This window comes from Vanessa atalanta, chromosome 12 (assembly GCF_905147765.1).
Source record: "Vanessa atalanta chromosome 12, ilVanAtal1.2, whole genome shotgun sequence".
Lineage (NCBI taxonomy): Eukaryota > Metazoa > Arthropoda > Insecta > Lepidoptera > Nymphalidae > Vanessa > Vanessa atalanta.
In genome coordinates, this window is record NC_061882.1 from 4,300,195 (window position 1) to 4,327,140 (window position 26,946).

The 26,946-nt window shown below is 33.3% G+C and overlaps 1 protein-coding gene across 3 annotated transcripts; it reads right to left on the bottom strand.

Moving 5' to 3' along the window:
* Window positions 1-6,128: 6,128 nt before the first annotated feature.
* On the bottom strand, window positions 6,129-26,606 carry LOC125067751. 3 transcript variants are annotated; one of them, XM_047676496.1, is made up of 7 exons: window positions 26,253-26,606; window positions 21,267-21,486; window positions 10,384-10,517; window positions 8,259-8,550; window positions 7,588-7,793; window positions 7,279-7,462; window positions 6,129-6,302 (listed from the first exon to the last, which is right to left on the bottom strand). In XM_047676496.1, the coding sequence occupies exons 2-7, from the start codon at window positions 21,322-21,324 to the stop codon at window positions 6,184-6,186; spliced, it is 993 nt and encodes a 330-aa protein (XP_047532452.1). In that variant the 5' UTR covers window positions 21,325-21,486; window positions 26,253-26,606; the 3' UTR covers window positions 6,129-6,183. The 3 variants fall into 3 exon arrangements, with proteins under 3 accessions (XP_047532452.1, XP_047532451.1, XP_047532449.1); XM_047676495.1 differs by having other exon boundaries at window positions 7,279-7,459; window positions 7,588-7,796; XM_047676493.1 differs by having other exon boundaries at window positions 7,588-7,796.
* Between the last annotated feature and the right edge of the window lie 340 nt (window positions 26,607-26,946).

The following is a 26,946-nucleotide window of genomic DNA, read 5'->3' on the forward strand; positions in this document are numbered from 1 at the left end:
GAGTGTATGTTTGTAATATTAAAATAACCCATCTTTACTAAATGCATATGTATCTATACAAGGTACATATACCAAAATAACATTTTTTACAATTTTTGTCTGTCTATCTGTCTCTCTTTTTGTTCCGGCTAATCTCTGGAACGGCTGAACCGATTTCGACGGGACTTTCACTGGCAGATAGTGGATGTATTAAGGAGTAACTTAGGGTACTTTTATTTTAGAATTATATGTAGAATAAAAAAAATCATGCTACAATATCCAAATAACTTAAAATCAAACAACGCGCACGAAGTCGCGGGCACAGTTAGTATATTAATAATAGTGCACTATAAAATTGTTCATATTTTTTCAGCACTAAAATGTACGATTTTTTTTTTAAAAAGGAATTACAGATTTAATTAAATTTTGATAAGTAAAACGTGAGAAGTCCGATTTAAACAAAGTACCTTTCGGCTTTCTGTATTATACACTAGCTGAACCAGTGGTTTTAATATTCTTGGATGGAGCATAGGATATTCTTGGTCATTAAGAATGGAATATAAAGTGCCATGAGATGAGGTATTTAGACATGATCAGAGATAAAAAGAGCGCAAGATCAACGGCTTTGTGTACTTTTTAAGTCATTTTTATCTCCTGGCTGCCAATAACTGCTTGAAAGCAAAACAGAATATGATTAATAGCAGAAACAATTATATTCCTTGCAAAGATAACGATACGATGTTATCGGACATATTAGTAAGGTTATCTACCGAATAAAAAAGGGACATACATATATAAATATGTATATGTTCGTTGTAATTAAAGCTGCTACTATTGTAATTGTTCGTACTCATTTGTTGATAAATGATACATAATATTTGATAAGAAATTAATCTCTATCTGTAAATGTGAGACATGATAACCTGAATAGAAGTTATACAAAGGTTAAACATAATATTATTACTAAATATTATGTCTTTAAATTTTGGACATTTACTTGGTGTAAGATTGTCTGGGTAGTGACCACCCACTCAACATATATTGCACCCAAGTGTCAATAGTTACTATGTTGTATTCCGGTTTGAAGGGTGAGTGTGTCTACTGGCACAAGGGACATAACATCTTAGTTCACAAGGTTGGTGGCACTTTGGTAATGTGAATAATTTTAAAATTTCATACGGAGCTTATGTATATGGGACGTGGTGACCACTCTCAGGTGACTTATTTGCACGTCCGTCTACTAAAATGTGTACCGTATACTAAAATGAACTTAATAACATTTCCGACTCCGCGAAGTCAGTATATCCTTCCAGGAACGAGATGTTCGATGTTATAATAAAACCATACAAACATTCTTCACTAAAGACTAACATTAAAAATACATAGCATTTTAGCATTAGCAGCCCGTAAATGTCCCACTGCTGAGATAAAGGCCTCCTCTCCCTTTGAGGAGAAGGTTTGGAGCATATTCCATCACGCTGCTCCAATGCGGGTTGGCGGAATACACATGTGGCAGAATTTCGTTGAAATTAGACACATGCAGGTTTCCTCACGATGTTTTCCTTCACTGCATGAAAATTCAGTGGTGCCTGCCTGGGTTTGAACCCGAAATCATTGGTTAAGATGCACGCGTTCTAACCACTGGGCCATCTCGACTCATTAAAAATACATTAGTACGAAAATTATCTTATTACTTTGGTAAAAAACTGAGTTTTTGTTTACATTCAGTATTTCTTTATTTCGATTATATTTTACAATTATACCATTCAAATCTATATAATTATATCTATATAAGTATGTACATGTGTGTATTCAAAAAAACATTATTAATAATTCTAAATCAAAGTATCGACCCTAAATCAATTTTATTTCACGTCTTATAGTGTAATTTTTACTTAATTTATTTCTCATTCAATTCGATTTAAATGATATTATATAAGAAACTACCAATTCGTGAAAGATATTAGCAGCTAATAAATGAAAACTCTTCGTCAAAAGGTTTACAAAAATGTAGAAATCAATTATTACATGTCGTTCACAGTAAGCATATGTTTTTATCGAAAATTTTGTTTTATGTATAAGAGTACATTAAAAAGCATTACATTAAAGTTATGATTAGATGAGATGTATTGTATATATTTGTCAAATACTAGCTTTCATCCTCGTAATTCTCGGATTATACATAATCGTTTTATCTTTAGTACGTAACTAACCGAAGAATCATTAATACAATAACAAATTTTCCTAGATAGGTGTTCGTTCATCTTGTTAATGAAGTATCTTGAAGAAATATATCTCAACACAATATTACAAAAAATATATTTTCTAACACACACAAAATCAACTTTACCATACAGTTTTGTATACCAATAATTTATTAGCGCTTCAATATACGAAAGTGCTATTTTGACAGATTATGTATAACCAATAGCAGGAGTAGTGAAGGCAAATAAACAACTTTGACCTTCAATTGAGGTGACCTCATTGGTTGAAATCTAAAATATAATTTATGTTACTAATTATAGATACGTGTGTTGATCGAAAAAATGGCGTATTGAAAGTCATCGAGATTATTATGAGTACTTTGGAAATAAGATTAAAGTCATTATATAAATTAACATAACATATTATTCAAGAATTATTTGCACTGCATAATATAGCAAAGATAAATTTGGAATATCTAAATCCCAGGTTTGTTTATCTTTACCACGTCTGCCATTTGAATGTTTCGAAGTCCTCTGATACCGATTTCTATGGATAATCTTCAGTTATAACTCATATAACTATCATAGCTGATGGTTTACCAAGCATAATGGATACAGTTGTGCCAATTTCCAAGTTAATCCGCACAATTATTTAAGTCAAATTTATTAAATTTGTACATACATTAATATCATGAGTTTCATGACATTGTGGCTTGTAACGACGTACCTCGGTTACACGAGTAAATGGTAGTAAATGTAATTTGTTTATTTTTACTGAAATTATCTTAAACTGATGTGATGTGATGTTCTAACCGATTTCGGCCAAAAATACGAGATTACTTATTCTTAATAGAACATAAGTATGTGTGCAAAGACAGGCATACTTTTGTCGTACTATTTATTTAAGTCCATTGGACCCAGACGCCTAGGTAACCACGTATATTAAATACAGGATGGTCGCTGGCACTTCGACGTACTCGAGGAGGTATCCGGTGGCCCATTTGGTTACACAGACTGATGTGCATCAGTAACTGCAGTAGCAAACTGCAGACCTAAAACCCAAAGTTCGCAGCGGAGCAGATTGTCCATTCGCATAGTGTGGGGTATTCGCTCGATAATACTTCCAGGTGGCAACACTCCTAGTGTGTTTTCCAACCTTAGATATTCCAGTGAATATGAGTGTGACAGTCTACCAGCATATCAGCCTCCATCAGAATGGAAAAAAACGCGGCCCCTCGAATGTGCTCAAATGGTACTTACGCAAATACGTCGTTAAAGCAATCCTGGCTGAGACGAAAGTAGATCCGACGTCTTTAAACATGTAATAACTGGAATGAAATTAATGACTGGCCACTGTTGTTTTGGAGACTACTTGTGTGTTATCAGACGCGAAGAGACGACGATATGTCGCCACTGTTGTATGGACCGGCACCGCTTAAACAACGAAAACGTAACCGTACCCCTTGAAAGGCAGATCTTCCATGAGACTGTCTGCTTTTATGAGACTGTTATGGTCCAAAGTAGACGATGAAGTGAAAACGATAATGCTGCGATTCTGCTCTGCGAAAAAGACGAAATCGTCATCTTGGGCCCGGATACTTTTCTGAAGATTTCCGTCGTGTGAAGCAAAAGCAACAGTTCTTCATTTTTTTAATTTGCTACGTGACTGTACTTTTTCCGTCCATAATATAGTCAACCAATCTTTAACCTCGATTACCGTTAAGTACTTTTAGTTAACTGTTACGTTCAAATTAATTAGATAACTATTTGAAATAGCAAACAATAGTTAGTAACATATTTGATAATTCAAATTGATAAAGAAAAAAAAATATATTTTTTATACATTGTAAATAACGTACCTATATATGTTTCATATGTTAAGTTTGTTTTTCGTATCTAATTAGAACTAAACGAGCATCTGTATTGGGCGTAGTATTTACAACGTGAGGCTATTTGAATAGAACAACTTCCGCGTACTAGAATAACCGATACGATTCTTACTAATGATAAAATAAATTTGTTCCAATGGAATCGAAATTTAATGTATATAGATAAATCTTTAATTAATTAACAATAAATCAAGTCATTAACCAGCAATGTCTTATGTCCAATAAAAGTATAGTGACAGCGTAAACGGGGCACGTTGCGTGTGTGGGCGCATAGTGCGTGAACGTGTGTGCGTGCCGCAACAAACAAACAGCTAATAGCGGGCCGCTCCGCTAATAGCACGCTTTTTCAGGAACGCTATATCTGGCACGCTCGCCTCGCCTTGCGGCGACACTCGGTTGATCTAGCATTCCTTCGTCAACGTCAAAGATAATCGTAGAGCTTGACGAACGACGTAGTATATTAAGCGAATACCTGTTTGATATAATTTTGCTAGCAATAATATAATTAATGATTTTTTTAAATTTCGAATACGTTTTGTCCCACTATGAAAAAGTCAGTTTTAATTGTAACTATAACAATATGTGTGGCCACAGATGCAGCGAATATATTATGTATTACGATAAAGTATAACATTACAAAGGATAGTTGTGAAACTATAGAACAATACCTTTTGCTTGCGACTTGAACGATAATGATTAAAAATGTAAAATTATTTGGAGAGTCACTTTGCATAATATTTTTAATATCATAGTAGATATTTTTTTTTATTAACTTTTTTATGTAGTTCAATTCGATTATTCACTTACTTATTTTTAGTACTTTATAGTAGTGAGGTAATCATTATTAAATTTGATTAGATTAAAGTATCTTCATAGACGAAATGACAGTCAGAGGTACGTTTTTTATTTTACAATATCAGTATGGGAAAACATTTACAGCCTACCTATTTATGTATAAACGTATGAATAAGAGGATCATATGAATTATTCCCCCTTCGGGACTCCTTTCAGGTTGTTTTTAATAAGTGGGTATACTTACAGTTGCTTCGCAATGTGTATACAACAATATTATGTATATTTACAATAATATAGATCTTTTCGGAAGAAACGGTGACAATCATTGTAGAGACACGAGGAGGAAAGGTAAAATAATAACACCTAGTTTTCAACTTCGCAAATCTAATGCATCCTTCCTGGGCATGGCATTAGTTTCTATAATAAGATTCCGTAGTTATTTTAAAATTGGCCTATGAAAAATATAAAACCTTATGCCAAAAAAATATTGATAAATACGGCATATTACTTAATACAAGATTATATTATCATATTACTCAATATAAGATAAAAAGCTTGGACTTAGTATTTATTGATTTCTAGACACGATATATAATAAAATGTAATTGTACTTTACTGATATACTCTGTATTTAAATGATGGAAAAGAGTAACTAGTGAGTTTCTTGCCGGTTCTTCTCGGTAGAATTTACTTTCCGAACCGGTGGAAGCTCTACATTTAATTCAAAACTGATTTTTATGAGCCTATACTATGAAATGTATATCGAAAGATCTCTTTGATTTCCTTGTTTTCACCAAGTTTTGGTGTATTAAAATCGTTTATTTTTATCTAATTTAAATAATCTAAAAAGTTTAAACGGATTCTAACTCTCTTTAACTACATGTCCCTAGAATACATCCACTCTATTAGCAGTAAACTCTCAAAGTTCAAAAGTTTGGCTATTACTTTTAAAAGGTTTATAATTTTATAGAACGTTACTTATACCTACTTAAACGATGTTTACGCAAATAAAATATAAATTTTAAACTATTTTTAATATTACTGTAAATATATTTGCTTTGAAATAATTAAATCGATAAAATAAATAAAAAGGTGTTATTATTTTTAGGATTGGGAAATACTCGGCATATAACCGTTCTAATTCTTGCGCTATAACTAGCCGGACTGCCAACGGCGTGCCAATAATCGCAACCCGCGACCTAAACCTCGGTGTAATTTATGAACTGAAACAACATCAGCGTACTATCCGATATTTATTTACATTCTATAAATAACCATATGTACAAGATTTACACCGCCGCAGTGCGCAGGCGTCGTCACGTGAGAACCAGTGGTATCAGCAGCAGCAGCGCTGCAAAAGGCGCCCTTTGTGAGCGAGGACTCCCGCTCACTCGCGCTACGGCTTGATCACGTTGCATGGTCTCCATTTCACTCTCTAAATAAATAAGAACAGGAAATCAAGTTAATTATTTAAAGACGAATACATTTTTGTGTAGGTGTTTTTTTAAAGGAATACAAATGTTACTCTATTGGTTAGGTGATCTTCGCCCAAATATAGGGTAGTATAAAAAATGTTTTACACTAACCATGGGATTGGACATGCCCAACTATAATGGCTCACTCGCCATTATAGTTGGAATTGGAAATTTAACTGGTGGATGGTGGTGACTTTGTATAGGAATGTCTAAACGAGTACCTACAATCCTTTATCTAATATTGTATTACGCTAGAGTTGAATAATTTGGCATAATGTAGAAATAAAATTAACGCTTTAACTGCGATCTTTATTAGGTGGTAAGATACTTCAACGGCAGTAATTTTAATGTAAAACCGTTTCCATTAATTTCTAGCACATTTATCTCATTTTTTTGTTACTTTTAGAATTTTTATCCCTTTGTTCATGAAGACTAATTTTAAATTTACTTTTCCTCGACACGTGAGCACGTGAGCACTCTACAATTAAGCAGTTAATAACGTTCATAGCTGCTAAAATATTTGGCAAACTACACAGATCTTTTCAAAATACCTATTTTATAATGTATCCAAAACTATTTTCAGTCGAGAAAGACAAATGATTGAAGAAAATCAGTATAAAATATATAATAATGCGAGAGACCTTCGCGGTTAAATCTTTGAGTTTTATTATTCGAGGTGACCCAAATAACTAACGGAGAACTCATTAAATACAATGCAACTAAAATGTATACACGTGTAATGACACGTATTTCAGTAGAAAATGTAAACTAAAAATACGTAGCAGTAATAGACCTATTTATATGTTCAGTTTAAATAAAAAATCAGTAGTTGAGCACAGCTTTTATGAACTCGCAGATGATTCAGTTATATTTGGAATGTTCAAAGCATAAGCATTAATCTACCATATAAAACAGTAGAAATAATAATTGATATACCTATTGCTTCATAGTCTTGGTCGTCCATTCCTTGCAATCGCAAGAGTAGGGTGGCGCTACGGTCGGCCGCCGCGCACGTGTAGCGCCCCGCGTCGAGCGCGCTCAGCTGCGCCAGCGTAAGCCGAGACACCACACGGCCCGCCCATCGTTCCGTATCCAGTGATATGCCTCCACGAGAACCCTGCTCAACAACGTATAACGTCTTTATTAAACATAACCTCTTGTAAATAAATATATATAGTTTTATTATGCCTCGAGAATAGCTATTGAAAATCTTTGAAACAGTAAATTTATATATAATTAATATACCTGTGGATCTAGTGTTATCCCGTTATGCAGCCAACGCATGCGCAAGGGTGGCAGTGCGGCAAGAACGTCTGCTGGCAACTCCGCCGAGCTATGTGTGACCTCGTACCGAGCTTCGCAAGTTAGCCTCGTTGCTCCACCAGGCGCGCCCCACACCGCACCTCCGTTAGTACCAACCGCGCGTACTGATACCACCGGTAACGCCGATTCTGCTGAGATAAGATAAATTATATAAACATAAAAAATAAGTAAGATCACGTCTACAATTCCACAATAATCATGATTATTTTAACTAACGAAAAAATTTACGAAAATCGTATTTCAAACATACGAAATGTGCTCATCATTTGTATAATTATTTAATAATAATAATAAAACTTTTTTTATTTCATATTTTTAGTAACAAAATTGAAGGTATTGTAATTTTTTGTTAGTATTTGATATGGATTCTTTTTGGATATAAGCCTCCTCCATTTATCAGCCCACCGCTTATTTAATATTATTAATGAAAGTTTAATAAGTTGCGTATCATTACATTGTTAAAGCTGTAAGGTACAAAATCATACATTTTTTGATCCTTCGAGCCGGATCTTTAGAAAAAACATAGTAGTAACATATAAATCACATATCATATTGCTTGAATAATATTAATTGCAATCGTTGCATATACACACCTACTACTGTTAAATTAAAAAACAAGCTCAATTTGGGCTCTGTGTTGATCTGACACTCGTATCTGCCAGAGTCGCTCATTCGTAGCCTCTCGATGCGCAGCGTATGTACTGCACCCGTCACACGGCCAGTGTCGTCTCGTGACGTCAGAATATCACCAAGCAGCTCATCCGAGCCTGTGTCTCCTACGCCAGGCCCAGCCGGAGCCTCGTAGCACGATACGCGCGCATCGGCAGTAAATACCGCGCCCGCGTGCGTCAATATCTGCAGGTCACTCGACCTGACCCATGACACCTAGGGGAAAATGTTTTCATAAGTAAACTACTAAAAGGATTCATCAACATTTGTTATAAAAATTGTGTTACTAAATATATACTGTTATGTTGATTGTAGTCTGCTAAAATACAGCATATAAAAAAGTTAAAGAACTGATGAAATGTAAAAAAAAATTAAATTGATTTAAGTGATTTTGAATATATGTCGACTTCAACTAATCCACTTATTACTGTTATCTAAAACACTGAAAGTTGGATGATTCAAAATATGAAAACGAATAAAAACTGAAATTCCTATAACTTTCAGACTTATAATGAATAAGACACATAATAAAATTCCTTTCTTACAAAGTGGATTTAAATTATTAGAATATACAAATAGTTTCAGGAAGAAGCACTATAAAAAATAATTATGAAGACATCGTACGGTGGCGATTATTATGTCGTAGCTAGCTAGCGTACTAGCGCTACGCTACTCCCTCGCGAATCCTCCTTGGCAGCGACTGCTTCCGGGAAGCAGCGCGCGTGCCGCTATATTGGGAGCGAGTCGATGACCGGCTTTTTCTAATCGCCCGCACGACATCGCCGAGTCGCCACTTTTAGCCGCGTGACGTCCCTCCAAGGATTCGCGAACGTTTCCGTGGCCGCAGTCCGCACGCACCACGTCATCTCCTGCTTCGCATACCACTTACCGACCTATACTTTAATGCGGCCTATTTTCCCCTGTCGATTTATATCGCATATTTTGAATAAGGCAACTAGATTCGAGTCGTATTTATGTTCCGTCACTTGTATTTTCCATTCAAACTCTAGATGTTAACGTCGCCAATAAAATCCGGACTTGTTTTTTTTAAAAACACACCTATTAACAAGCTTAATGGCTTCTTATAAATTATACTTTTATCATGAATTAGCTCGATCATTCTACATTATTTGGTTTAGTTGTTGATTTATGCATCAAAAGGATTTCGATGAAAGGGTTTAGTTTAATGTGTCACATGTAAATAATCCGAGGGTTGTTCATGTGATTCACTGAGCGGAAGCTCGCAGACAAACGAACGGACATCCGAAGCACGTGGGGAAGCGTGTGACATTGGCATTGATTATTTTTAGTATACAGCGAGTTACGCCGCTTCGTGCGAACTCGGGCGCCGCAGAACTGCGCGCATCTAAAGCGATCTCTCGGTGCACATGACTTTGATTACACATGACTATTCTATGCTAGACCACAGATATTTAATCTATTTTAAGTCTTCGGTATGTGACTGAAGATTCAAAAAATAATAATAAAGTATACTTTGACTTGTAAATAGTTCTAGACGATCCGCTCAAAATGTTTGAAATAAATTTAATTGCTTTTAAGCTTTGTGAGTAATTTATTATGCTGTACCTCATTTAAACGCTTCCTTCAATTAACAGATAATACTTTCGGCCACCATAGTAATACTAATAACTAGTTAGTTAATACGCCACCGCTGCGCAAAACTGGGGGCCCAGAAGAGAACCATTGCTCTATATCTATATGTTTGTCATGTTAGACATTTGTTTAAGCATTTGCTTATTAGCACAATTAAAAATCTATTTATTTCAATTTTCCGTAAACTATGGTCTATCTACTAAGTCATCAAAATAAAATCAGATTTAGACAATGCTTAAATAAAAGAGTTCATGTTATGTTTAATTGTATATAAAATTCAGTACACTGCACTTACCATCGAAAATTCCTAATCAAATATTCCTAACAATTTAATTATAAAATAAGAATATAATTTAACAGAAAAAAACTTTAAGCGCTGATGAATTAAAAAATAATTAAAAAAAAAGTAGGATATATCAGGAATATAATAGGTACCGCGCGATCAGCTAGGTGTAACACGCGACAGCGCAGCGCAACAGCCTCGCCCACACGCGCCAACAATGCGGTTTGCTGCTGCACATCGAACGCAGGACCGGCTGCAGCAGTAGTTGCCGGTGCGATGCGTGGACCTAAGATATAATTATATATCGTTAATATTAATATGATAAGTAAATAACTACAAAACAAAAACATGTCATAACAAAACAGATGGTCATGTGATCTCGGTCAGAGTAAAATAGAACCAACTAAATAATAATTTAAACTGGTTGCGTTTACAATGCCATCAGTACTTCTACAATAGCGCCTCAAAATCTCATTTAGTGGCGGGAAAACCACTAACAAGCTAATGCATTACCATGAAGAGTGGATATCAGACAGATATCAAACTGCACCGTCACCAAATAATTTGAACAATGACAAGCGAATGATACGTTATTATTGTATAAATAAAATGTATTTGTTCCAAACTCAAATTTAAGTCAATTTGTATTGCAAAATATAAAGTTCTGACTTTGGTTGTAAATTACCAACTAATATTTGTGTTTAATTTCATTCATTGTGCTAGTAAAATGTCCTTCTGACCTATTTTGGGTACGGCGGCCATTCTTAATTAAGACTAACTAAATACGCAAGAGAATTATAGTGCACTCGTGCGCAAAGGTGACAATCTTTATATAACTCACATAGTCTGATGGGATACGGAACAATACGACCGAAGAGTTCAGGCGAAGGGACAATGGTTTTTATTTACTTTCCGAGACATGGGAATTTAAGAACTGCCAACTTCTAACTTCGAGCTGCTACTGGGAATTTCTTGACATAATTGAATTGCTCAACTAAATTAAATGTACATTCTAAAAAAAACTTTTGAAACAAGTTCAATTTGTATCTAGGTGACCCTTTATAAATGATTTTTCGAAAGGTACAATATAGCTATTAATGGCTAACTACTATATGTTTTCACTAGCTATTCTACATACCTATTATGTTTCATTGTAATTCGACCTAGTTAATTGAGACCATCATAAATCTCTACTTATATTTATAGAAGATTAAATTTAACACAATACAAATACAGTTGTATCAAGACACAATATAATTTAACCAATATCATACCAAGAATTCCCTTCTTTCACTGCGCTAATGTAAATGGATATTAGTATATCAGCTATTCCGATTAATAGACCATAACATATTCAGATGAATGGACTTCGACATTGTTTGAACTTATGAGGGTTCGGTCCACTAAAGTATTTTTTTACGGAGAAGGATATAGGTATGAGTGATTAATAACTATTGGTTAATATCAATTGAAAGACTAGTATCAACAGCCTGGTTTTGCTGGTATAAATAAATGATTTCAAAAATAAGAGAACTCAAAGTCTATTGAGGAACAGTAAGTGAAAGCATAAGAGAAAAATCATTTATGTAGCCAATTTGCTTATTATTCCACCACGATCTTCCACGGTCTTTTACGGTATTTACAGGTTTGCTCTCGATATCGCATTAACCGTCAAGCACGAGATTAATTATAAATACAAATACATGTGCATGACCAGATTTGACTTAAGATCAACGTATTCTGTATCTGTTCTGTAAACTATGTGATAATAAAAACGTCCATCTCCATCCGATTAGTAGATCTAACATGAGTTCTTTAAAAACAAACACAGGAAAGTGATTTTATTATAACTATGCAAAACTATTCATTTGTAACTATTTGGCATTTTTGTAATATAAGTATTAATGAAAGATACACTTTATCTTACTTGTCATTTTATATAAAACGTTTAAATAATTATTTAATCCAAACATTGTAGGTAAAAAATAAAAGTCGCCAATAATATTACGAATTATATTAATATGTAATTAAAATTATTTTTTATAAAGTAAATATTACTTATATTTTATAAGTAATACTATTTTTAGTATTGAATAGATTTTCATTACTAAATAATTGTAACTCCATCTACTGTAAAGGCGTTGAACGTTTTAGTCCTGGTTTAATGTACTTAGGAAAAGGAATGAAATCGGACGCTTTCGAAGGAAATTGTAAAGATGGCGCTTATAATAAATCAGCTTTAAGTAGAAATCGGTGGATTAAAATTACATATTTATAAATAATATTGCATACACACCGTCAACACTGCACAATTGTACTGATCACAATACTCACTGGATTAATTAAACTTCCATGCTCTTGATCAACTCATTTTATTAACATGAATCCCATATTTTGTTTTTGGTCTATCATTATTATTTACACAATCCCAGAAAAGGTTAAAAAAAGGTCATATAAAAATTAAGAAATTTTAGGATTGATATAATAACAATAACGGTTCTAAATGATACGTAAAATAGAATGATGTCAAGACGTAAATCATTTGTTTTTAATATAAAGTGCTAACTCATCAATGTGACTTTTATTACTTTTAATATTTAAGTATCCAGGCAAACATGAAGAAAAAATTTCAACAGAGAATTCATCGGCCAGTGTAATTACAAACATAACGTACATATAAAGTCTTTAACGTCATAGAACACAGGTTCTACCGTTAAAGTTCCACTAACCATAGGGTTAATGGAGCGGTAATGGTCGAAAATCATTTTTAGCAATACGAAATTCCGAAGACGTATCATCGTTGGCCCATTTGAATATAGATTACAATATAGATTTTTATGAACCTTGAAACGAGTCTCTTATACTAATTCATATTTTAGAGGATCATTAAAATTAATGACAAATCTGCCCGAATCTGTATTAATTTAAAGTTTCCACTTAGAAACAAGTAGCTAACCTAAATATGTGCTCTGCTTTGACGTAGCCTTAATTGCTAAATCTTTTGGTGTAGTTTCTTTTTTCTTTCAAAATATTATAAATTCATATTAAATTATCTATCGGTATCCTGGAAAGAGCATCACATCAAATGGAATGAAATTGTAAATTAACGAGGCTGTACTTAACCTACATAGTGCGTAAAGTATAAAACACAGTGTATTATATAGCATCTCAAAGTGAAGCCATTGTCTTATATATGTTTATATAAAATAAATATGCATTATTAGTCATCAATTGTATTAGTACTAAGAAAATTAATTTATTAATTAATGCAGGGTACAATAGGCAACGTAAGTCGTCCAAGTCGATCGCATAACGATCATAAAATATGTTCAACTGCGTTGGCCTGCATACTTTCCTGTTGCATTACTTGTTCTAATGATGTGTTTACGTGACACAGATTGTAATTTGTTTGTAAGATTACTCTAATATATACATTATGGCATAGTAATACTCTATATTTTACAACTCTTGTTATAACTACCTTATTATCCTATTGTTTACTACAGAGTCATTTGATATACCCTATATACCCTATGTTAGAGTAGGGTCTGGCGTACTTTCAAATATAATAGTTACTAATCAAAGACAATGAGTTATAGAGAAGTAGAGACATAGACAATTTATCTACTTTTTACTATTTTTTATAATACTAACAAATAATTAATGGATATAAAAATACAGTCTTCTACATTTCGCTATAATTAATATTCTAATAAAGTTAATGTAACTTATAAAGTGTAAGATAATTTAATAACATGATAAATAAGAGTCGAGATGGCCCGGTGGGTTAGAACGCGTGCATCTTAACCGCTGTTATTATATTGCAATATGGATATAGTATAGGCAAGTACCACTGAATTTTCATGTGTTTAATTTGTTTTTATAATTCATCTCGTGCTCGGCGGTGAAGTAAAACATCGCCACATGTGTATCCAACAACCCGCATTGGAGCAGCGTGGTAGAATTAACTACAAGCTTTCGCCCAAAAAGGAAGAGGAGGTGTTAGCCAAGCAGTAAGAAATTTACAGGGTGTAACAATCATAAAATTCTGCCCATGAAAAGAATAATCACCTCGACTGTGTGAGGTTACACTACACGGTATTTACATTCGTATGTAATGTACAGTATTTCAACGAATATTGCAATGCCCATAGTTTTAATGTTACAATGGACTTGGAAAGTAGTTGTTGAATTAAAAGTTAAGCGGATATTTCGTTAATACAACGATGAGCATCACCATTGTTGAACTTCACTATATAAAATCACAAAAAATATTTGAAAAACAATATAAATATTTCTAAGGAATTCTTATAAATCTTAAAAGGAAGTGTAATAATTAACTCGTAAATCTTATTGATGTCAAGAAAAAAGTTTGATTGATGATTATTAAAATTAAACTATGAATATGTCCAAAATACAAGCAACATAATGAACATTTAAACAATGTTATTATACTAAATAACTTTGAAAGTTACTTTGGCAGCTCATTCTACAAATATTAGTAAAAACTACTTCAAATATTTTGATTTATAAGGGATTTAGTTAACATAAGGATTACCAGTTTGCCTTACATTAGGGTCGGTTTAAACCCCAAGGCGAATTTATGCGAGTGTAAACTACTTGTCTTACGTTGTCTGTTAATGTAAAATAATCAATATTTAATAGAAACTGATCAACCTCATTTGTATAGGAAAGTTCGACTTTGCAAAACTAATTCACATAATTGATTTTTAATTGGAATAAGTAAGGGGTCGCCCGTGAGCGTACATTCACAGTCCCTTTCACAGTCCCAGTCCCAAAGGGGAGGCTAGCGTTAATCGCCATCTTTGAAAGCATATTTCATCAATTGCAAAAATAATGAAATCGTTTTTATTGGAAGATATATTTTTTTAAGCTTTTATTTCGGTATACTTTTATTATAGAAGGTATTTGTCAAGATATTGTTTTCTGAAAATTCACATAATATGAAATTCAACAATTCTGTACGAAAAAAAATCCTGAAAGATATTAGTGATTTTGCGATCTTACGCGTGTGTAGGTGCGGGTGGGATGTGGGAACGACCGGCCTCGCATTATTAACATTTCAACGCTTCATCGCAGCTTCGCGATATTTATACATAGGCTGACACACAAACATAGCTAACGGCCCACTCGCATTTATCTTCCGAGCGTTATCAGGATATCCTCCAAATAGTATCCAGCTATTTACAAGCGGTTTGTTATCAAGAACGCACCCGAACTGTTTTTTTCCTATTCAGAGATGAAACTAAAAGGTAAACGAAGGTACATCTAAAATGGACGAACGAAAATAGTACTATTTGTATAATATAATCACTGTTTAAACTATGCAGCATGCAACATTTAACTCTTTATACCAATTATAAAAGATTAAAAACGGCGTCAATATAGGGATGTGATTATAATTTGTATTAAAGTATTGCCCTCGTATTAAAAATTATTATAATTCATTGTAATTTGTACCACATGCGAACAAAAAGGGACCACCGACTGAGGTACACGCCGTGTGTGGCGCTCTTGCTTGTGTACTTGTTGATGTTACCCTCTTTCGCTTCGACAATAAATCTTTAACATTATTATGCAAATCAACAAGTTCGCGCTTATTAGCATTGTAGTGAGTAAACACAGCAAAGCAAATTAACGGGAGGCGTCACACGTACATTCTGAATTATTATAATAGTAACAAATTAATAGTATTATTAAAATTATTGCAGTAATTTCTTTTGTAAACTTATTTTGCATGCGTTGTAATTTTTTCCTATTTATTATTCATATTATATTATTATTCTTGGAATTTATAAAATTAAAGTTTTGATTACAGATAATTTTTAATAGAAGTTTGTATTTTGGGATTGGACTGTGTTTACACTCCTTTGCCTCGGGAAGCACGGATAACCATTGGGTATGCGATTGAACTATTTCTGGTTGTGTTGATTTTTCCGACCCATCGGGTTATAAGAGCGGGGATAGAGAAATTCACTTGTGTTCGCGGAAGCTGTGCGCTTTAATAAGGCCTTAGCAGATGTATAGTCTCCCTTGATATGGGCCGCCTTGGTTGAAATCGATCAGGACATCATCATCACTAAAGTGATGAAAAGTGAAGGACGCGTTTAAAAGTGTTGAATAAGTAAAAAATACAACAATGTGTGCGCATGTGTAGTGTACAGTGAGCCCAGTGCTGTTAGTCAACCAGGGAAGATGAAAGAGCTCAATTAAACGTGTTTACGTTACGCGGTCGCTAGGCGCCGTCCAGATCCGCTTAGTATACACAATATCATACTAATGTTATTTAAACGGAGTATTTATTTTTTACCGAAATGACACAGTGGTAGGAACTCTAGAATCTTATATGAAAATCACGGGTTCAAACCCGCGTAACTATTTTGTCTTAATTGTGATTTATCTCATACTCAGCGAAGAAATGAATAAAGGAAACATTGTCAAGCAACCGACAACCCGCATGGAAGTGTGGTATAATAGGGATGGGACAATAAACTCTTACTTTTAATTTCATCCCTTCCATAGCTTTTATATATCTTTATCATAGACCATTACTTACCTTAATAGAGATCATTGTATACTGAACATTTTCATAAAGACATAAAGAATGTATTTTATTAATACGTATTAAATAGATTCAGATTGTGACATATTTTCAAAAATAATTAAACCTATGACTATTATTATTACTTATATGTTTCCGATGTAAATATACGCTTCGAAACGATGACGCCCCATAAAAGCTTTACTCGTTTTAATACATTCACGTTGAGGGATATTTCTTTGATCAAACGTTAAGATAACAAAGCACAATCTGTGTTACCCTTTATGATGTGTTGTATACAATTGTTTATTACACACTAATAGTGAGTTATTGAGTAAAGACCGATCCAAACATCGATATTACAACGGACGTTAATCGGTCGCTCTTTTGTTTTCTCGCACACTTTGCACTGAGTAACTCTACAAGAGCCATCCTTGGCCTCGAAACGTAGACGATTCTATAGGACTCATCTCAGTAATTGTTTGAAACTAAACTAAATATTTATACTTATTTCGTATTTAAACGAGTATTTGTTTCCGACGAAATTGCTTCCCTTTGATGAAATCATCTAACGACATCTGGACCGAACGCTCGCGGATCTGAGTCACCGGAACGAGGGAAGTTAAGTCATTTCGCCTACTCCGTAATAAAAATATATTTCTTTCCTCTATTTTGAATACCATCTCCAGATTCCAGTGCCAAATCATCGCACTCGATGTGTTTATTTCATTATATGTGTCGGTCGGAAGTGCGTTCGTTGCGTGCGAGCTGTGGGCGTGAAGGGCGCGCGGCACAGGCACGTGTCGCTGAGAGCGATGGTTCTGACTCACTCTGAAAAATTACCATCGATTCACATGTTTAGTACATGAGTATTTTGTGTCATATGTTTATTAATATTTTCAAATTTCCAACTTCCTCCTTTCTCCTATTATCCTCTATTATTACACCCGATACAATTATTGTAATTAAATCTATTAAAACCTTTTTGTATACAATAAAACAGATGTTTTAAAAACGAATATAATTAAATTTACTTTTTTTTTAGCTCAAATGTACTAAGGAAAAATAGTTAAAGTTGGTTTTCGGTAAGAACGTACACATACCAAGAATGTGAAAAATAAATCAATCAAACGTACGAAACATAAAAATCCATTTCAAAAATATTATAAACGTTTCCGATCCCGTACATCCTATATAAAGGCGATGCTATTTACTCTACGTGCAATTTATATGTAAATTGTTCAAACAAGCGCTGTCAAACTATCCCACAAAAAAAAACCTTGGGTTGGGTATATTTGCATTCCACCTCAACGTATCTTTGAGACATTAAAGCGTTTGTAAAGTAATAAATATTTTCACGAAATTAGTATCATTCATACAAACGAAGTTTAATTACGAAACTTATTTTAAAATATATTCAACAGTCGATGCTAAAGTATTTATTACACTTTCAGTATTTATGTTGCGGCCTGCACGAAAAACTTCATTAACATTTTACACAAGTAAAAACAAACAAGATGCCGAATGCTCTAATGATTTAGAACAAAACAACATCGGTTAAAAATAAATGAAGAGCGAGTGCAGGGGATCAACTCGGCTGCTTCGTGTCGATCGTATTGCGACCGCGCACCGTCCGTCATCTCGTGACAAGAGATCATGTTCGAGATGAGACATCATCGGATACCCATTATTGCGACTAACACCACTAACTATATTCGGTATTAGGTGACGCTGTGACGCATATTCAAATATCAAATTCAATTAATTGCACTATAAAAATAAACTTATCTGTTTACTAAAAAGAATAAATGTTTTCAGATATATTAAGTATCTATATCGTTATCATTATTAATAAATGATAATGTATTTAGATATATCCAGTATGTTTATATTTGATATTTGACTCGATGGTAAGACTTTATGCACACGGATAGATACCGGTTACCACCTATTCATAAAATATTCTACCGGCAAACAGTTGTACTAAATATTATGGTATTGCGGTTTAAAGAGTTAGTGAGTCAGTCTACAGACACTAAAAACATAACATATTAGCTTCTAAACATGATGGCGCGTTGATAGTACAAGGTATAGTTAATATCCTAAAGTGTCAACAATCAAATTTCCTGTTTGCAGATCTGGCTGGTAATATGATTTTTTTTATATTATAAAATTGTTGTATCTTGCCATAACTATTGGTATACATTTGAGCACGAATAATATTTCAACGCAATTCGTACCGGATAATCTTTTACAAACAAAAGAGTCAAGAGTCGGCAACGCATGTTGGGCGTTACCTACTACTAATATATGTCACATCAAGCTCCAAAATATTACATTACAATAATATTTATAAGCATTTAATTGCCTTATAGATAATGAAAGTCAGATACAAAAATATATTTAACGAACATAAATAAACTAACTTCATAAAACATAATTAAACAGTTATGTTGACATAGAATACATTGCATAAATAATAAATATTTAAACATCTAAATTAATTTTTGCAAACCGTTAAAAATCTCATTTAAAACATTTGGACGCTTTCCATGAGCTAAATGTTAATAGAGATATATATTTTGAATGGCTAGAATACTGGCCTAGATTGAGATAGATCATTTTTACGCCTGCTGTGTACGGTCCATACGTAGTGTTTGGCGAGAATTTGATATTTATTACGAACACGGAAATATTTGAGATCTAGCAAATATTCTGGTCCACGTTCGAGACCAAAATAACGTGAGCACGTGACAGGCTATATACCGTGTCCCACGCCTTCTTGCTTCCCTGTCGTTACGCACTTAACATGAATTATGACTGTAATCTACAATAAAATAATACTATCATACTTACGCTAACTTTCAAGGAATTCACGATCTATTTGCATGTTTGTTTTTTTTTTTAATGAATTAATGATAAAATTGAAATCTTATACATATGAAATTTTAAAGATTTTAAAACTCAATAATATTATCATTTAAAATTCCGTGTTTATATCTAATATATACATATATATATATATATATATATATATATATATATATATATATATATATATATATATATATATATATATATATATATATATATATATATATATATATGTAATATCTTTAGTATTGATTATGTATGTATTGGTATGATAACTAATAATATGATATTTATATATGTATACTTATGGTATCTTATCTTATCGTTTATTTATTTACATATAATTCTTCTTAAAGTATTATTGCGTAGGATCATTTTTGTTCATTATTTTAAGCTGTCAAAGGCTGTGTAGAAGATTCAGCTATTAAGGGATAAGTCCGCCTTTGTTCACATTATTAGCAGCCCGTAAATGTCCCACTGCTGGGATAAAGGCCTCCTCTCCTTTGAGGAGAAAGTTTTGGAGCATATTCCACCACGCTGCTCCAATGCGGGATGGCGGAATACACATGTGGCAGAATTTCGTTGAAATTAGACACATGCAGGTTTCCTCACAATGTTTTCCTTCACCGCCGAGCACGAGATGAATTATAAACACAAATTAAGCACATGAAATTTCAGTGGTGCCTGCCTGGGTTTGAACCCGAAATCATCGGTTAAGATGCACGCGTTCTAGCCACTGGGCCATCTCGACTCACGTTCACTCATGTTCACTTTATAATTTTATTTGGTGACAAAAAATATATCGCCACTGGTCATTTTACAAACGTTCAAAGCTGTAGAAACTATTTAGGTGACAAACATCTTTACCTTGCAAACATATCGTCTTACAAAAGATCTTTTGACAAACTCTCATTTCGCAAATACCTTTGAAAACCTGCTTTATTTTATTATATTTTTGATATTAATATATGTCCAGTCCAGAAGTATACTATTATACATTTACTATTTGTCTACAATAAAAATCCACACAAAGGATCTTTGTATACCTATGGATATCGTCTACGTACGATCATATTTTAAATCTGATGAGTAACGCCGTATTAAGCCGGATCATAGATATAATGAAACAAAATAATTTTGATTGAATACTCAAGCGATGCAGTATCATGCCCGCAACTATATAATTTGGATACTTTATATTCCCATGACAAATCAGCGCCATGTGTGCAGTGTCGTCACAGCGCGTGGCCCCGCGGTGCCTATAAAAGCTTTTATGAGAATTCTGCCGCGACGCGGGACGGCAGCGGCGGGAAGGATGCGACCGCCCTACGCGCCTCACATCCACGGCTATTTTAACACTTTATACATACCTTTATTACCTTTATAGCTTTTAATGTGATACGAACTTACATAATATAAAATTCAATCAATTTTCATCATAGCTACAAAAATCTAAATTTTAAATCGCCTCACACTTTCAATTTACCATACTCTCTTATGCTTTTATTGACACTGGTTTTGTTGTTTGGCAACATATAACTGTGAGTGCAGTATAATGAACATAAAGATGCAAGATTCATATAAAATATTATACTATACCAGCGAGCGCCGGTAGGGCAGCGAGCAGCAGCAACAGTCCGCACACACACTCGCACATACTGCACTAGCACTTGAACCCACACCAGCAACACCAGTACCTCCAGGCGCACTTTACACCACACAACACACAATGCACTAAGTGTTTGGGTTTTGTATTGTCACAGTAAACACATCAACGAACTGTCCGTCCAGCATCCATTGCGTTTTTCATTTATAAAACCTTTAACAAGAAAAAAATATTTTAATTATTAGCTAATGTTACAAGTATATTTATTATAGGATAGTTATTTTTATTGTAAAATAATTACTTCTCGTATTATTTTGTCACATTATAGAACTTTAACAAAAATCGCGCTTACAAATCTGGGCAACACTAATAAATATCCAAGAATCATATGTATTTAAATGATTAATCAATTCACCAAGCCGCAGTGGAACAGCGTGATAGCACTAACTTCAAACCTAAGAAGATAGGAGGCCTTTGTCAGAAGTGGAATTTAATAGTCTGTGTTTGTTGTTTTTCTGTACTGAAAGTCTTCTCACAGACTGATTACAAGCACACGACAAAAATTCTAATTATCTCTGTGTACCACACAACCGATCAAATGCTTTGGAATGGAAAAATTGGATCCCACATCGCATGTGCATACAAGGACTCGAATTTAACGATATAATAAATTTGAATGATTATTATTAGTTATCGTTTAAGTATCAACTTTTATTACTCATAAAGTCAACGTCAGTGTTGAAATGGGTTGAAATAGTGACAAACTTATAATTAACTATTCAAATGGGTCACTTTCTAATAAGCTTCATATGAAATCAAATAGATATAAATTGAAAATTATGAAATATTTAAAGACACATTTAGTTTCGTGATATACAGATAGATAGACGTAGGTATCATTCGGAATCGACAGGATTAAAGTGGTGGAATGCGCTTCGCTTCACTGGTCGAGCGCGGGCGCGTCGAGCAATGGAAAGATATGGCAACTATTTATTGCAAAATTCAAACGTTACTAATAAAATCACTTCATAAACAATGATCTCGTTATAATATTCCATTAAGTAATGAAAATTTAATTACGTATACAAACCTAATTTTAAACGTTGTTCATTGTAATATATGTTATAATATAATAAAGAGCTCTTAGATGCTCTACTTTATTCTATTATTAGTATCCTATGTAATGAATATAATTTTTTTTAATTAAGTATGTTAACTTTGCAGATATCTTATGCAGTAATGATTATTAGCATAATTACTTGAAATTATGAAATTAACAGCTATTGACGTATTTCTATATTATTTTCAAATATATTCCCATCAACGTTTCAATTAAATCTTACTTCGATATTATTATTTTTACGAATCAAACGTAAGTGTTTTTACGCGCGTAAATATGAATACATTCCGAATTTCTCTGTAGTCGTAAAGCCGTCTTGGTATATAGCTAATTAAACGCGTACTTGTGCACAAAGTGGGCACAAAGTCCGGACTACACAATAATCGTAAGAAAGCACTTTGATCTTGCCGACCAGCTTGCCATGATTTACACCGCTTGTCGGCGCCACCCGTGTAAAAGTCAACGATTAACACCTAACTCCTTGTATGAACTTCTAACTATTTGCCGGCTTAAAAAATATAACGTCCCATATACGATAAAATTTTTACAAATTTTCACTCTCATGCGTTTTTATTAATGAAATATAATAACTAACGTAATTGACCTTACTTTTAAATATCGTTTAATTAACACACAGTTATTTTATGTATCATCGATGTCAGATTCCGTAGAAGAAGACTCGCAATTATGTCTAATCAGCTAGAAGACATTTACAAGTAAAGCCGTAAGTCGTTAATATATACATAAACAAACGTTCTCTTTAGGTATATACGTATGTATAATTACGTTTTTAAGTGAAATATTTAAAGTATCTAAGCCGAGGTGGACAGTGGGTCTACGTGACCAAGTATAGGAGGGTCTAAGTTAATCAGTGGTCTGTTGGCGCGCGATGCTATTTGCACGCCGCCGCAAATAGCTCGCCCGGAATATCGCGCAAAGGTTACGCGGGTCTCCTCCTCGCCGCAGCTGCGCGCCTTACTCTTCACTGTCACCGCTCTGACAAGCGAAGGGGGATAAGAAATGTTAGTTATTCTTTCATTTTTCAATTGACCAACCACATAAAGCCACATATATTTACATATATAATATTTTGTTACTTTTTATATGATAGTATGGTAAACATTTCTGAAATTACGATCAGATTTTTTATCGTTTTCGATTGTCAATCGATGCCCTGATTTGTAACGTCATTGTAACAAATGAGGTTTTATTAAAATATTTCACAATAGATAATTAATTAAAATTATTAAGTTACTTATTATTATGTGTGGTTAAAATTAGTTATGGAAATGTCACACGTCACGTATAACCAACGTGATTTATGTTGTCTCATCTTACAGTAGTAAAAACAGGAAGCTGGACCTAAACACGTACATACGTATGTATTTCTCAGATGGGAGCATTTTATGTCTATTATTATATGTTGATGGTGATTTCTATATAAATAATAATAGTGTATGCAGACAATTAGGAACACCGAATTTTGAGCCATTTGTCATAAAAAAAAATCTTTTAATTTCTGCAATATAAAGGAGTTAGGGTAAAACATTTCAATATAAATTAAAAAAATAAATCTTTACATAAACAATAATAGGTTATTTAAATATCAGCTTGCTCTCAAATCTATTGAGACTGTAAAATTGTCTTAATTACAGACAAATAGTTTACTATGTTTCAAGCTAAAATAGTCAGACTACTAAGATACTTATACTAGACGGAGTTTTGTAGTACGTATGTACTATAAAACTCAGTCCAATAATCTCTAACTTAAATTTTCGCTTGACTTGGTCATGACATCTATAATATATGAGGAGACGTTTTCTTCTACCGCCTAACTAAAAAAAACTACCGAACCTTTTGAACTACAACGCCTATCGAAGAAAGTTTTAGTACGTATACTTTAGACTAGTAATGTGAGAAGCGTGAATTTTGTATTATTGTATCAAATAAAAGACAAAAATCGTTAAATATGGGTCTTCGTTAATATATCTAACCGACGTTGCGCTCGTTGACAGCACTGACATTTGACAGGATCATTACGCGGATCATAGGATGCCGGAATCGCCTCATCTAATTATAACTACACTTTTGGTGAAACATTTGGTTTTAATTCTTTCGCCATGTCGTATTTATAAATATTATTAAAAAAAATATTTTTTATAAATTTTAATATTATTATTCTATTTAGCACAATATGTTCATATACGATTGGACAAATGTGTTGAACACCTTCCAATTTTTATTTAAAGTATGTAGTTAGACTGACAAATGGCCACTTGATGCATTATGAGTGAATCGTCCCTACAGACGGGTTTACACTAAAAACTTCCTACCACAAAGTAAATATAATTTATAATTAAACTGTATATATATAATTAATTAAAGAAACTTATTTTTCAAGATAAGTCATAGATGTAATTCAGGAAATTATATTATAAGTATACTAACTTCTCGCCCTTCTACTGCCTCGCCCGTATATACTCGCAGATGCGAGTATTTATATAATCTAAAAACTTTCTCAATTGGCCCATTTATAGCTAAGAGATTTCTTTAAATGGGACTTGGTAGATTCTGAGCGTGTTTAAACAAACAAATCTTCTTTTCTAAATTAGGTATATATTTACACATTGTTAGTTTTGTACACTCAAACCTAATGAATACAAAATATTTATAAATTCTGTTTTAATTTTAATTAAAAGTGATTTCAGTAAATTTTAAAATTATACAATACATAGTAATTTTAAATAATCTTCTTAATATATACTTGAGTAAGCAGACAATTAAAATCTATATTTATATTAAAACAGAGGAGAGTTATGGAACATTATTTGGAAGCGGTAACCTCAGGAACTATCGATTCCATTGGAAACATATTTGGTATTATATAGTCCATTAATAAAGGATGATTATAGACTATAGACCGTTAGCCTATATGAATTAGAATCGAAGCTGTAATAATAAATGTCAGCGATTACGGGCACAGCAAGTTCGCGAAGTAGCAACACCGACAGGGGATGATTGGTAATCAATTAATCAGATGATAAGCGTTTTACCCAATATTTCTGAAAAAAAAACAATATCTTGTCTAATAGTTTCACACGCAAGGACCAAATTCTAGATTGTTATATTAAGGTGCTGATTTTAGATATATGCATTTTTTATATATTTTATAACATTTTTTTTTAAATTTATATTCTAAATTTCAAGTCGGACATCCTTTATTTTCAGCTATAAGGTAATATGAATTTATGAATATAAAAATTCCATGTTTGAAAATCAAAATTTAATCCGTGTTGAAATATGTTTGTGAACATTTCTTCTCAAAAACTTTTGTTTATTTTTTTTTTAAAGGCAAATGAGAAACCATTATCTTTGCTAGAAATCCCCTTACATTTTATTAATGCGCTGCCAACCACGGCGTCGAAGGTGTTAATCCTATCCCATGTGCCTAGCCCAGGTGGACCTAGACATTGTCCTATAATAAAATTTAACTATTTTCATCTTACATGTGGTTTTAATATAAATCTTACTATATTTAGTTTTAATAACTTAAATTTTATTCGATTGCTTAATTCATTACACTTAAAATTATAATCGGTTCGAAATTTACCGTCAACAAATTTAATAGTTACTCTCTTTCTCCAATTACTACTTTAATCAATTCGATAGTAACCTTTTTAAAAATGTCTTTTTCTTATTCCTGATTGCAAGCGAAGTCCTAGTAAATACGCTGCTATTTTTTTAATCAGTGTTGTCCAAGTATGGAACAAATGAAAGACGAAATATAAAAATATATGAGGTGAAACTATTGACTATATACACTATAAGTATTTTAAATTAAGAAAGTAATATATCTTACCTTTAAAAATAAAGATAAATAAAAAACATTACAGGAAAATCACAATTCTTCCCTGGAACTCGATTCGAAAAAAAATTATCTCGCGATCTTCGAAACCGATGTTTCAAAACAGAAACAAATCTTAAGCACATGCGTCCGCGCAGGCAACACGCGCGGTACTGTACGCACGCGTAGGGTTCATCGTGCGTGTCAAAATTATACGTTTCGTACGAAGTTGGGCAACCCGCCCCACGCACATCACGCTGCGGGATCTGTTTTGATCAACCCTCTGATATATAATCCATTGTTGATACGGGTACATGTCCACGTGTGCGCTCTCAGCGGCCGCGTCGTTGCTGGCCGAGCTCGGGCTGCGCGGGCCACTTGACAAGTGTTTACGAGCTGCGTCAGCGGCTCGGCACCCGGGGGCAACGCCGCGCCGCCATACGGGCGCCACACGCAAGTTTGAGAATCTTGCGTGAGCGTGATACGCCCCTCAATCATCGCTATACCAAATAACGTATACCGAGTCTCATAAATTACGTTTTTTCGAAAAAAGATTATACAAACAAAAACGAACAAGTCATAAAATCACTGTGTAATATTATCTACCTCATTAATAGAACTCTTATATATTGTTATTATAATCATAACACCAAATAAGAAGATACACTTTTATTTATTTTATGATTGCAGCTCTGTATGAAATTCTACA

Excerpts from the sequence above, each read along its gene's own strand:
- LOC125067751 (XM_047676493.1), bottom strand. The coding sequence starts at position 21,324 with ATGTGCGAGTGTGTGTGCGGACTGTTGCTGCTGCTCGCTGCCCTACCG. Across the intron at positions 8,551-10,383 it reads TACACCTAGCTGATCGCGCG|GTGTCATGGGTCAGGTCGAG; the intron begins GTACCTATTATA and ends ATTTTCCCCTAG. Across the intron at positions 6,303-7,278 it reads CCAAGACTATGAAGCAATAG|AGAGTGAAATGGAGACCATG; the intron begins GTATATCAATTA and ends TTATTTATTTAG.